This window comes from Hordeum vulgare, chromosome 2H (assembly GCF_904849725.1).
Source record: "Hordeum vulgare subsp. vulgare chromosome 2H, MorexV3_pseudomolecules_assembly, whole genome shotgun sequence".
NCBI classification, from domain to species: domain Eukaryota; kingdom Viridiplantae; phylum Streptophyta; class Magnoliopsida; order Poales; family Poaceae; genus Hordeum; species Hordeum vulgare.
Window position 1 is genome coordinate 115,782,675 of NC_058519.1, and position 12,387 is coordinate 115,795,061.

Consider the following 12,387-nt stretch of genomic DNA (forward strand, 5'->3'; position numbering starts at 1 on the left):
GCTTGAAATATGGAAAAATATTTACAGTTTTCAAGCAATGTTCAGTTACACCGTCGCCATTAGTTCGTTAGACATCGCGTTACTCATTTGTCACGACATCTTGTTGGTTGCAGTGACTAGCAAGATATGTTCCCACATAGGAGGTATGCACTTTGAATCGTAGTACATGGGCCACATTCTTTTTTGTGCACGACACTCGCAGTCAGTTTTACACTAAAGGGCCACCCCAGTAGAAGCTCTCGGCGTTCTGCCTTGTGTGTCATTCATGGGCGACAAACAAACAACGAGAAAACGCGACAAAACAAACAAACGATGTAGAGGCAGGGCTTTGTTTAACTGCTAATGTAGGATGATGTCATACTTAAATGTTTACAATTTCAAATTTTGTTCGGAGTTTCAACAAATGTTCCTTTTTTTAATAAATATTGATGTTTACAAAAGATGTTCATGTTTAAAAAATGTTTTTGTTTTTCAAAAATTATTCAAAGATTAAAAATGGTTATGAATTTTCAAAAAATGTTCGAGTTTGTACTTTTTTAAAAGGTTCGCATTTAATTTTTTTGCAAGAAAAGAGTCGGTTTTTATGTTTCAAAAAAGTCTCCAATCTGTGACTGCTGATACTTCATAAGGTTTCAAGCTACATAACAACTAGCAAGTCTAATTGTGTCAAGTGGTTAGCTAGGCGCATTTTCAAGCAATCAGTTGTGCGTTCTATCCCAGCATCCCCTCCCTTTTGGATTCAACTATGTGGTGCTCCCATGCGGCGGCTCGCATTCACATGCATCATGTAAAGATTCTCTTCAATGCTTAAAATTCAAAAAGTTTTATCTTCAAAACCGTTAATTCAATCGATGATCTGTTTTCACCGTTGACTTTGTCGTGACAAGATCTTCGAAACTAGATCTCATGTCGACATGTTTCGACAAACTTTTTTTTCCTTACGTAATAGTCGCATTGTTCCACTTACTTGCTATATTATTAATCACTTACTTGTCCAATAAAAATAACTTAATTGTTATATTTTTTGATGTCATTTCGTGCAAAGATTGTCGATGCTTATAAATGCAGTCCCCAAAATGTTTTGATGTGCTTGTCATTTTTATATTCTACTAAGTTGTCATGTGGTCTCATAAAGCTTGTAGGTGCTTATAAAATCACAGTTGCCACATATATTGTTTGTGCTTGTCATTTTAATCCTACCTCGTTATCATATTGTCCCATACAACTTGTCACTCATTTAAAAAAAATAGTTGTCACGGTGTTTGCTGTATTTATCTGTTGAATTCTATCCTCAGTTGTTATGTTGTGTGGTAATAAAAGGACATTTGATTGTTCTGAAATGTAGTTGTGTCGGTCAGTTAAATTCTACTCAAATGACATGCTTTTATATCATGTATGATGAAATCTGTTACAAGGTTTTTGTACGAAACAACATTAAAAAGTGACAATCAAGTTATTTTTTTAAGGCAAGTAAGTGGTTAATAATATGACAAGTGGATCAAAAAATGTGGCAAGTATGAACGGAAAAAAAAGTTGACGAAACATATTGACATGGGATCTGGTTTCGAAGAACTCGTCGCGAGGAAGCCAATGATGAAAACAGATCATCGATTGAATTAACGATTTTGTAAATAAAACTTTTTAAATTTCAAACATCAAAAGAGAATCACACGTTGTTCTCTCGCCGCACGACAACACAGCCCTGCGCACGCTATCAATTACTCCTAGATTTTTCCAACAAACAAATGGCCAGAAACAAATAGATGCGAGCTATTATCTCACATCTACATATGTGATATAGTGAGACTCCAAGGTTTATGGGTTCGTTGAAGATTCCCTTAGACTCTGTCCCATGCAAAAAAAGCCAAAAAAACACACAGTCACACACACACTAACAAACCGTCCTGTTCGTGTGCTACGTAATACTTATCCATATCCCTTTCTGCAACGCAAAGCCCTATTCTATTGCTTCCTGGGTTGACTTCACTCCGAGTTCTCATATATAGCTCCACGCATATAGCTGTCATCGAAGGCACCGGTGTGGCATCATTGCTCCCGAGGACGAATTCCTTCTCAGCTTCCTGCCATTGATGGCCGCTCAAGCTTCTGGGACCCTTTTCCTTTGCCTCCTCGTCTTGTCCTGCCCGCACGCCGCCGTCGCCGCCGGCGAGAAGGCGACCGTGTCGGTGAGGGCGGTGACGGCCATCTCCCACACCGACGACAACTTCATCTGCGCGACGCTCGACTGGTGGCCCAGGGACAAGTGCAACTATGGCATGTGCCCCTGGCACAACTCCTCCATCATCAACCTGGTAATTAACTTTGCCCAACATGTTCATATGTGCATGGGTGCATGCCGTCATGCATACACCTCTTTAATCCTAGTACTGATTTTGTATCGTTATTGATTACATGCAGGATCTCTACAGCCCTATCCTGTACAATGCTGTCAGAGGTGAAATAAATAGAAAATTAACTTGGTTGTTTTGAGATTGGTTAATTAATCACTGATTGATTCCATTCGTCGATCAGTGCATGCATGCATTCACATGTTGTACTACAGTATGATGCATGATCCATACAAGTGACTGACGATGGCTCATCCTTGCATGGCAGCCTTCAACTCGTACAAGGTTGGCAAGCACTACGCCGACTGCCCCAGCTTCCGGCGAAACGACGCCCGCCTCTTCGGCTTCACCGATGGCTGCCTCGCCATGAACCGCTGGGACGAGCTCAACATCTTCTTCCGGCGAACCAAGTAAGCGAGCATGCATGCATGCAACATCTCTGATGCAAGAATGCAAGAATGAAGAATCGAAGTTCACATTCCCATGCATCAGCACTACGGTGATCTTCGGGCTGAACGCGCTGAGGGGCCGGCGCAAGGCCGCCGAGAACGGCAGCACGCTCCACGTCGGCGACTGGGACGGCCGCAACGCGCGCGACCTGATGCGCTACACCGTGAGCAAGGGCTACAGCGTGGAGTCGTGGGAGTTGGGCAACGAGCTGTGCGCCGGCGGCGTGGAGGCCAAGGTGAAGGCGGCGCAGTACGGGAAGGACGTGCTCCGGCTCAGGAAGATGGTGGACAAGGTGTACAAAGGCACCGGCCACCACCCCAAGGTGCTCGCGCCCGGGGGCTTCTACGACGGGCCCTGGTTCTCCGAGATGCTGCGCGTCTCCGGCCCCGGCGTCGTCGACGGCGTCACGCACCACATCTACAACCTCGGCTCCGGTGAGTCGGTCGGGCGCGCGCCGCCGGCACGTACGGCTGGCTGGATGTCACGTCCCCGTGGTGTTTGGTAATGTGTGCGTGAACTTTTGCAGGGAAGGACAAGGACCTGATCAACAAGATGCAGGACCCGTACTACCTGGACAAAGTGGCGCAGACGTTCAGCGACATGGAGGCGACGGTGCGGGAGTCCGGGCCGTGGAGCTCGGCGTGGGTGGGCGAGTCCGGCGGCGCGTACAACAGCGGCGGGAAGGACGTGTCGGACAGGTTCGCCAACAGCTTCTGGTACCTGGACCAGCTCGGCATGTCGTCCGTGTTCGGCACCAAGGTGTACTGCCGGCAGGCCCTCGTCGGCGGGAACTACTGCCTCCTCAACACCACCACGCTCGCCCCCAACCCGGACTACTACAGCGCGCTGCTCTGGCACCGACTCATGGGCCCGGGGGTCCTCCAGACCACCGCCGCCGCTGGCTCGCCTTACCTCCGCTCCTACGCGCACTGCTCCAAGAAGCAGCCCGGCGTGACGGTGCTCCTGATCAACCTGTCCAACTCGACGGCGTTCGACGTGACGGTGGCCGGCGACATGGACCTGCACCCGCCGCCGCGCAAGTTGCTGCAGTCGGAAGCCGGCGGCGGGGAGGCGGAGGTGTGCGGCGGGCGGAGGGAGGAGTACCACCTGAGCCCCGAGGGAGGCGACATCCAGAGCCAGGTGGTGCTCCTCAACGGGGAGCCGCTCGCGCTCGGCCCGTGCGGCCAGATCCCCGAGCTGCGGCCGGCAATCGCCATTGACGGGTGCACGCCGGTGCACGTCCAGCCCCACTCCATCGCCTTCGTCAGGTTCACCGGCTTCAAGGCTCCTGCCTGCGCGTAATAGAAGCGACGAGTTGCCATTTGTACTCATTTGTGAACTACACTAGTTAGGACGCACGTGACATGCCGGCGCCGGCCACAACGTGCAATCTGAGATGTCCACCGATACCCCGTGATTTTTGTTAGAACAATAAATACAAAAGAGAAAATCTAAGTTACGCCGCCCCATCGCGTTTTTTTTAACATGATACCAATGCAAATGTTTATATACACGCGCATATACTCATCTCTATGAACACACACACGCATATCCTATCCTATGAGTATCTTCGAGAGACTAAGTCGACATATCATCGTAAGATTTACAAAGTCATCGTACCAACCTGTCGTCGCCGCAAATCCTAAAATAATGCAAGCACCAGAATTTGAACCCTGGTGGGCCGGGAATGTCACTGTCCCTCTAATCATCCAATCACAGGTTGGTTTGCGCTGCATCGCGTCCTTCTCATGCGGGCAGCCGCGATGTACTTCTATATACGTCGCTGTTGGGCTATGGTATTTTTGCTAATCCCTATAGTGGTAAAGTAAACACATGCGTTTGGTGTGTTATAGTGTTCAACTACGTTATGTTTTAGTACTAATACTATAAACATGTACGTGCTCCCTTCGGTCCTTTTTACTCCGCATATTGGAATTATGTCTAGTCAAACTTTACAAAGTTTGACCAAATATATATTAAAAAATATCAACATCTACAATATCAAATATACATTTCATGAAACTACATTTCGTAATGAATCTAACAATATTAATTTGACATTGTGAATGTTGATACATGTTTCTATAAATTTGGTCAAAGTAGAGATATTTTGACTTCGGACAAAGCTAATATGCAGACTAAAAAGGACTGGAGGGAGTATAAATTATACTCTTTTACATACAACATACATGACGACAAAAATATTGTCTCATGCACATTATAGAAGACAACAAAATTCATCTATAACACATAAATTGTATTCTAAATTAATATATACATGATGCACATCGGACAATATTGTCTTTTTTATCGTTAAAATAAATGCACGGAAACGGAAATCTCGTTTAATTCATCTATTTTCCCCATTTCAAACATGGAAGGCAACAAATACTAAATCACAATATAGCATTACAATTCAGTTGCAGAACATAGTAATTCACAACTTAGAAAGTGCATGTAACATATTGAAATTACATAAGAAGCTAATAAGGTTCCAAAGTATCAGGATAGGAAATGATATAGGAAATGATATGACACAATACTATCACCTAAATTTCAATTTTGCTGATTCATTTTTCATATCTTTAACTCAAATGTCCAATTCCCCAAAACCATCCAGCAAGGAGGTCTCCCTTTTAGGAATTGGAGGTCCTCAGCAAGGATTTCATTGTTTCTCTCCCCATTTTTGTTCCCACCTCGGTCTTATAAAGAGCCAAAATGTTACAAAAGGTTTAGTATTGAATAATCCTATCCAAGTATTAGTATCATAATAATTGCTAATGGTGGTTAACACTTTAAAAAGCACTCACAGTCAAACATTAGTGTTGAGATGTCTTAACAAACACTTGTAAAATTGGAAAACAAATTCATGGCATAACTTTCAAAATTAACGACAAAAATAATGCTAGAGAAAATGCAAATATACTTAAAATTGAACTGAACTTGACAAAATTAAAATCAGAACCTTTCTATGGCTGTCAATGAATCATCCTATATAGCAAAAGTATACCTATTGAGGAGTGTTGGACAAAATATTTACCCGCTCGGCCACTCCATGAAATTTAACATCCAGAGACCACCAAATGACTTGCATGATTACAAAAATTTGGTATAATAAATATCTATAAAAGTCTTAATAGTTTTATAAAAATTTGAAAAAGATTCTTGACAGAACACTTTTTGTAACCCCTTGTGACCGTAAAAAAAAGATCGCACCCACACAGCCGAACTGAATTGCACAATGTCCAACACTAAATAGAAACCAAAATTCCCCTACAAAAAATAGAAACCAAATGACCAAAAAGTTACTTATAAAAAAGTGAATTGGACAACGCCGAATGCTACATTCTGTACTTATTACTGACCAAAAGGGCTAAAAACCAACCCAATAAAGAAAAGAAACGAGAAAGCTAAAAAAATGTAGGACAGGCCCGCACTCTCGCATTCGTTGGGCAGCAAAGGAGTATCGGCGGCGGCGGCCCGCTCTAACGTCCGTTCGTGTGGCGGCGGCCACTCCAGCGGTCTTGGGGCGGAGGACCGGCGGAGCCCGTGAATGTATTTGTCCGTGGAGACATAGAAGAGGACCGGCGGGCGGCGGCGGTTCATGATCACGCCCGTCTGTGAGGCAACATAAGAGGATCGGCGGGTGGACGGTGACCCGCGCTCACGTCCGTCAGCAAGCAGAGGGCGTGTGTGTCGTGTGCTCGACAATTTGATTAGGACAAAGTAGTATCGAGGGACGGGTGCGATTAGTGTTTTTTCTAGTATGGTGGGATTAATTGCTTGCTCCATTAAACACTGGGAGGTTCTCAACCTTGAGATTTTATAGATGGATGATGGATATGGCTTTCATCTGCCCCGTTTGGTGTTTTTATAGTGGTAGTAGTTTATCACTGAACGAAAACAACAAGATATCACCAAGAGGAAATTTCAGAGTTTGACCATCTCTCTAGACTCTAGGGAGGGCATCCTTGTTTTGCAAGGCCATTCGGTACTCATACATAACAATCTACTCCCTCCGTCCTTAAATATAAGTCTTTGAAGAGGTTTCACTAAAAGACTACATACGAATATGTATATACATATTTTAGAATGTACATTCATTCATTTTACTCCATATGTAATCATTTAGTGAAATTTCTAAAAAAAATTATATTTAGAAACGGAGGGAGTAACAACGTAAGTAAACCTTCCAACAGAAGACAAGCCAGGTTTGACCAACATGCTAATTAAGGTGGAATATATTCAGTGTTTAGTTGAACGTTCATGAACGTATTTGTTAGTACATAGAAGCTAATTTCTCTTAAATATTGGCGCATTATCATATTTAAGCTAATTTCTCAAAGAATATTGGGAGTACTCACTTTTGCAATGAAAAGGACTCTAGGTAGTAGTTGGACATATCATATTTTCTCAGGAATACCTTCGTTGTCATTGTGAGGCCAAGTGGAAAGGCATAAGATGATTGATAACTCGGAATTTTCTATCAAAGTAAACCAATGAAAAAAATTAGATCAGGGACAGTGAACTGTTTCAAAATAATCACTAGCTACAATGCAAACTAAGCCTCAATTGCTAACCGGCATGTCTTCTGTGAATATGAAACAAGTTAATGTTCTTCATCATTCCTAAAGGAAACTAAAAGTAAGTCATGGGATGCTAGGATCTACCTCCATATGAAATACTATGGCATTCTTGTTTTCTGGATCTTATGCTTGTTTGATTCTTATGTAAATGCCTATATAAATTATTTTTATAACTAACAGTAAATGATTTTATAAAGCGAGGAAATGCTGATACGAATAGGAATACTGATTTGTCAGTATAATCTATGTTTATCAACAGTCTTGTCAACCTTATCGCATAGGATCACGACAAATCCTTATCAAATGCCTGGTTAGTAGATATTCCAACACTAAAATAAACACAAGGATGGTTTTCTTCAGTCTTCTGTGTATACCAGAAAATGAATTAGACAGTATAGCACATTGCATTAGTTTGAAGGAAGGAAAATAAACATGATCAGAATTCAAAAGTTGCACCATAACAGTGGCTATCATTGGTTGATCATACAGATGTGGCGCACATGACTGACCCAAATGCACCCTATGTATGTAAAACTGGAGCGAGGGAATAAAAGAACATGCATCTAGGGATCAGAGAGGGTTTCACTGATCCGAAGTAGGGTTTGTGCCCTTTGTTGTTATTTAAAGCTTGCACATCTTGCATTCTCGATACAAATACTTTCCTGAAACCCAACTAAAACTGAATGAATTAACTATTGGCAGAGGAAGGAGGAAGGTCCTGAGAATTCGGGGACCCGGTGCGAAACTGAAATCCGAGATCATCTCACTACAATTACTAAAATGATAACCATTTTTTGAGCGGTGATACTTTGGTGCCTCTCATTTAGGCAAAAGGATGAAAACCATCTAGTAAATCATTTATGCACTGATACGTCTCCAATGTATTTATAATTTTTGATGGTTCCATGCTATTATCTTGTCAAACTTTGGATGTTTTGTATGCCTTTTACATCTTTTTTGGGACTAACTTATTAACTCAGTGTCAAGTGTCAGTTCCTATTTTTCCGTGTTTTTGACCCTTTTCATAGGGGGATTTTGAACGGTGTCCAAACGGAATAAAATTTCCGAAAAGATTTTTTCCGGAACAGAAGATACACACCAGAGTTGAGAACCAAGGCAGGGGCCAGCAGGGGACCCCACAAGCCCCCTAGGCCGCGCCTAGCAGGCTTTGTGGGGCCCCTGTGGCTCGTCTGCCCTACCTCTTCCGTCTATAAATTCAGAAAAAATCCAAAATTGACGAGGAGATCCACGAAAATATTTTTCCGCCGCCGCAAGCTTCTGTCTCCGCAAGATCCCATCTGGGGCATGTTCTGGTGCCCTGTCGGAGGGGGGATTCGGATACGAAGGGCTTCTTCATCAACACCATGACCTCTCGGATGATGCGTGAGTAGTTCACCATAGACCTTCGGGTCCATAGCTAGTAGCTAGATGGCTTCTTCTCTCTCTTGGATCTTCAATACAAAGTTCTCCATGATCTTCACGGAGATCTATCCGATGTAATCTTCCTTTGCGGTGTGTTTGTCGAGATCCGATGAATTGTGGATTTATGATTAGATTATCTATGAATCTTATTTGAGTTTCTTCTCATCTCTTAGATGCATGATTTCATATCCTTGTAATTGTCTTCGAGTTGTGGGTTTTGTTTGGCCAACTTGATTTATGATTCTTGCAATGGGAGAAGTGCTTGGTTTTGGGTTCATACCGTGCGGTGACCTCACCCAGTGACAGAAGGGGTAGCGAGGCACGCACCGTGTTAGGTGCAAGCTCTTTTGTGTTTGCTCAGGTACTCTGGACTTGGCGCAGTTCTCCTAATGGATTGATACCTTGGTTCTCAAACTGAGGGAAATACTTACTACTCCTATGTTGCATTGCCCTTTCCTCTTCAAGGGAAAAACCAACACAAGCTCAAGAGGCAGCAGAAGGATTTCTGCCGCCGTAGCAGAAGAATTTCTGGCGCCGTTGCCGGGGAGGATCAAGTCAAGAACTCATCCAAGTAAGTGTCCCAAACTCATCTCTTGCATTTACTTTTTTGCCTCTCGTTTTCCTCTCCCCACTTCTGAAAAACAAAAATTTACAAAAATATTTGCCTTTTTCGTTTGCCCTTTTCTCTCGCTTGCTTTCTGTTCGCTTGTGTGCTTGCTTGCTTGCATGCTGAAGTCACCATGACTGAAAACACCAAACTTTGTGACTTCTCGAATACTAATAATAATGATTTTATTAGTACTCCGATTGCTCCCGCTACTAGTGCGGAATCATACGAAATCAATACTGCTTTGTTGAATCTTGTTATGAAAGAGCAATTCTCCAGCCTTCCTAGTGAAGATGTCGCATCCCATCTTAATACCTTCATTGAGCTTTGCGATATGCAAAAGAAGAGAGATGTGGATAATGATGTGATTAAATTGAAGCTTTTTCCATTCTCGTTGCGAGATCGAGAAAAAACTTGGTTTTCGTCTTTGCCCAAAAATAGTATCGATTCTTGGAATAAGTGCAAAGATCCTTACATATCCAAGTATTTTCCGCCGGCTAAGATTATCTCTCTCCGTAATGATATTATGAATTTTAAGCAACTTGATTATGAACATGTTGCACAATCTTGGGAGAGAATGAAATTGATGATTAGAAATTGTCCCACTCATGGCTTGAGTCTTTGGATGATTATACAAATCATCTACGCTGGCTTGAATTTCGCTTCTAGAAATATCTTGGACTCTGCCTCAGATGGAACGTTCATGGAAATCACGTTAGGAGAAACCAAAAAACTCCTAGACAATATCATGATGAACTTCTCTCAGTGGCACACTGAAAGGTCACCTACTAGCAAGAAGGTACACGCTATAGAAGAAATTAACTCGTTGAGTGCTAAGATGGATGAGTTAATGAATTTGGTTGCTACTAGAAGTGCTCCTTTAGACCCTAATGACATGCCCTTGTCTTCCTTGATTGAGAGTAGAAACGCTAGCTTGGACGTTAATTTTGTTGGTAGGGATAATTTTGGCAACAACAATGCTTTTAGAGGAAACTATGTTCCTAGGCCTTTTCCTAGTAACCCCTCTAATAACTTTGGCAACTCCTACAACAATACTCATGGAAATTACGAAATATATTAAAACCTTGAGTAGTAATGAAACTACTACTTTAGATTTCAAGGAATTCAATTATGATGGTTGCTCCTTGATTGAATGCATTTCCTTGATGCAATCCATGCTAAACTCTCCACACGCTTATAGCCAAAACAAGGCCTTTACCGATAATATCGTCGATGCTATGATAAAATCTCTTGAAGAGAAACTTGAATTAGAAGTTTCTATCCCTAGAAAGCTTCATGATGAGTGGGAACCTAATATCGAAATCAGAATCAAAAACTATGAATGCAATGCTTTGTGTGCTTTGGGTGCTAGTGTTTCCGCGATTCCAAAGTCTTTATGTGATGTTCTGGGTTTTAATGAGATTGAGGAGTGTTCTCTTAATTTGCATCTTGCGGATTCTGCTATCAAGAAACCCATGGGAAGGATCAATGACGTTCTTATTATTGCAAATAGGAACTATGTACCCGTGGATTTCATTGTGCTTGACATTGATTGCAATCCTACATGCCCTATCATTCTTGGTAGACCTTTCCTAAGGACTATCGGTGCTATCATCGATATGAAGGAGGGGAATATTAGATTTCAGTTTCCTTTAAAGAAGGGCAGGTAATATTTTCCTAGAAAGAAAATAAGATTGCCTTATGAATCTATGATGAGGGCTACTTATGGTTTGAGCACCAAAGACGACGATACGTGATTCTATCGCCTTATGCCTAGCTAAGGGCGTTAAACAATAGCGCTTGTTGGGAGGCAACCCAATGAATTTATCCTTTTCTTTCTGTTTTGTTGCGTCCACGCCATCATAATTCTGTTATGATTGTGTATTTTGTGTTTCTTTTTGTGTTTGAGCCAAGCAAAACCTTTATGACTAGTCTTGGTGGTGGTTGTTTGATCCTGCTGGAAAAAGACAGAAACTTTTTGCTCACGAGATTATTTTTCATTTTTATTCAGAAAGAGCTTTTGAGTTGATTCTTTTTGCTGCTGGTTGATATGCCTTGTTCCTAGGCATTCGTAAGTTTTCAGCATTTTTGAGGTATCCGAAGTATACGAAGTATACGGATTGCTACAGACTGGTCTGTTTTTGACAGATTCTGTTTTTGTTGAGTTGGTTGCTTGTTTTGATGAAACTATGGATAGTATCGGGGGTACTAGCCATGGAAAAGTGAGAATACAGTAATCTAACACCAATATGAATAGAAATCAAGTTTTCTACAACACCTAAAGAGGTGGTAGTTTGTTTTCTTGTACTAATGATATCACGAGTTTCTGTTTAAGTTTTGTGTTGTGAAGTTTTCAAGTTTTCGGTGATGTTCTCATGGACAAAGGGATAAAGAGTGGAAAGAGCTCAAGCTTGGGGATGCCCAAGGAATCCCAAGCCAAATTCAAGGACACCAAAAAGCCTAAGCTTGGGGATGCCCCGGGAAGGCATCCCCTCTTTCGTCTTCAATCCATCGGTAACATTACTTGGAGCTATATTTTTATTCACCACATGATATGTGTTTTGCTTGGAGCGTCTTGTATCGTAGGAGTCTTTTATTTTTGTTGTGTCACAATCATCCTTGCTGCAAACCTTTTGAGAGATACATGCACTCATCGTGGATTTACTAGAATGCTCATCGTGCTTCACTTATATCTTTTGAGCTTGATAATTTTTGCTCTATGTGCTTCACTTAGATCTTTTAGAGCACGGGGTGCGTGACTTGGTTGTTGGTTTGTGCTATGAAAGTAGTCCCAAAGGTGATAGGTACCCAAAGAGGATACAAAAAACTTCCATCTTCATGTGCATTGAGTAGAAAGAGAAGTTTGATTCCTCTCAATTAGTTTTGAGACGTGGATTTGGTAATATTAAGAGTTATGTTAGTAGGGTGTTGTGAATCTAGAAATACTTGTGTTGAAGTTAGTGATTCCCGTAAC

The 12,387-nt window shown here is 42.1% G+C and overlaps 1 protein-coding gene across 1 annotated transcript; it reads left to right on the forward strand.

The window, feature by feature from the left end:
- Positions 1–1,961: 1,961 nt before the first annotated feature.
- Positions 1,962–4,298, forward strand: LOC123429744 (heparanase-like protein 2). The gene is made up of 5 exons (XM_045113747.1): positions 1,962–2,312; positions 2,419–2,455; positions 2,617–2,758; positions 2,841–3,232; positions 3,325–4,298. The coding sequence occupies exons 1-5, from the start codon at positions 2,091–2,093 to the stop codon at positions 4,098–4,100; spliced, it is 1,569 nt and encodes a 522-aa protein (XP_044969682.1). The 5' UTR covers positions 1,962–2,090; the 3' UTR covers positions 4,101–4,298.
- Positions 4,299–12,387: the final 8,089 nt, after the last annotated feature.

What these genes read in the sequence shown, in the direction of transcription:
- LOC123429744 (XM_045113747.1), top strand. Translation starts at nt 2,091, where the DNA reads ATGGCCGCTCAAGCTTCTGGGACCCTTTTCCTTTGCCTCCTCGTCTTG. An exon ending in ATCTTCTTCCGGCGAACCAA is followed by an intron (nt 2,759 to 2,840) that starts GTAAGCGAGCAT and finishes CCCATGCATCAG; the next exon opens with CACTACGGTGATCTTCGGGC. An exon ending in CATCTACAACCTCGGCTCCG is followed by an intron (nt 3,233 to 3,324) that starts GTGAGTCGGTCG and finishes GAACTTTTGCAG; the next exon opens with GGAAGGACAAGGACCTGATC.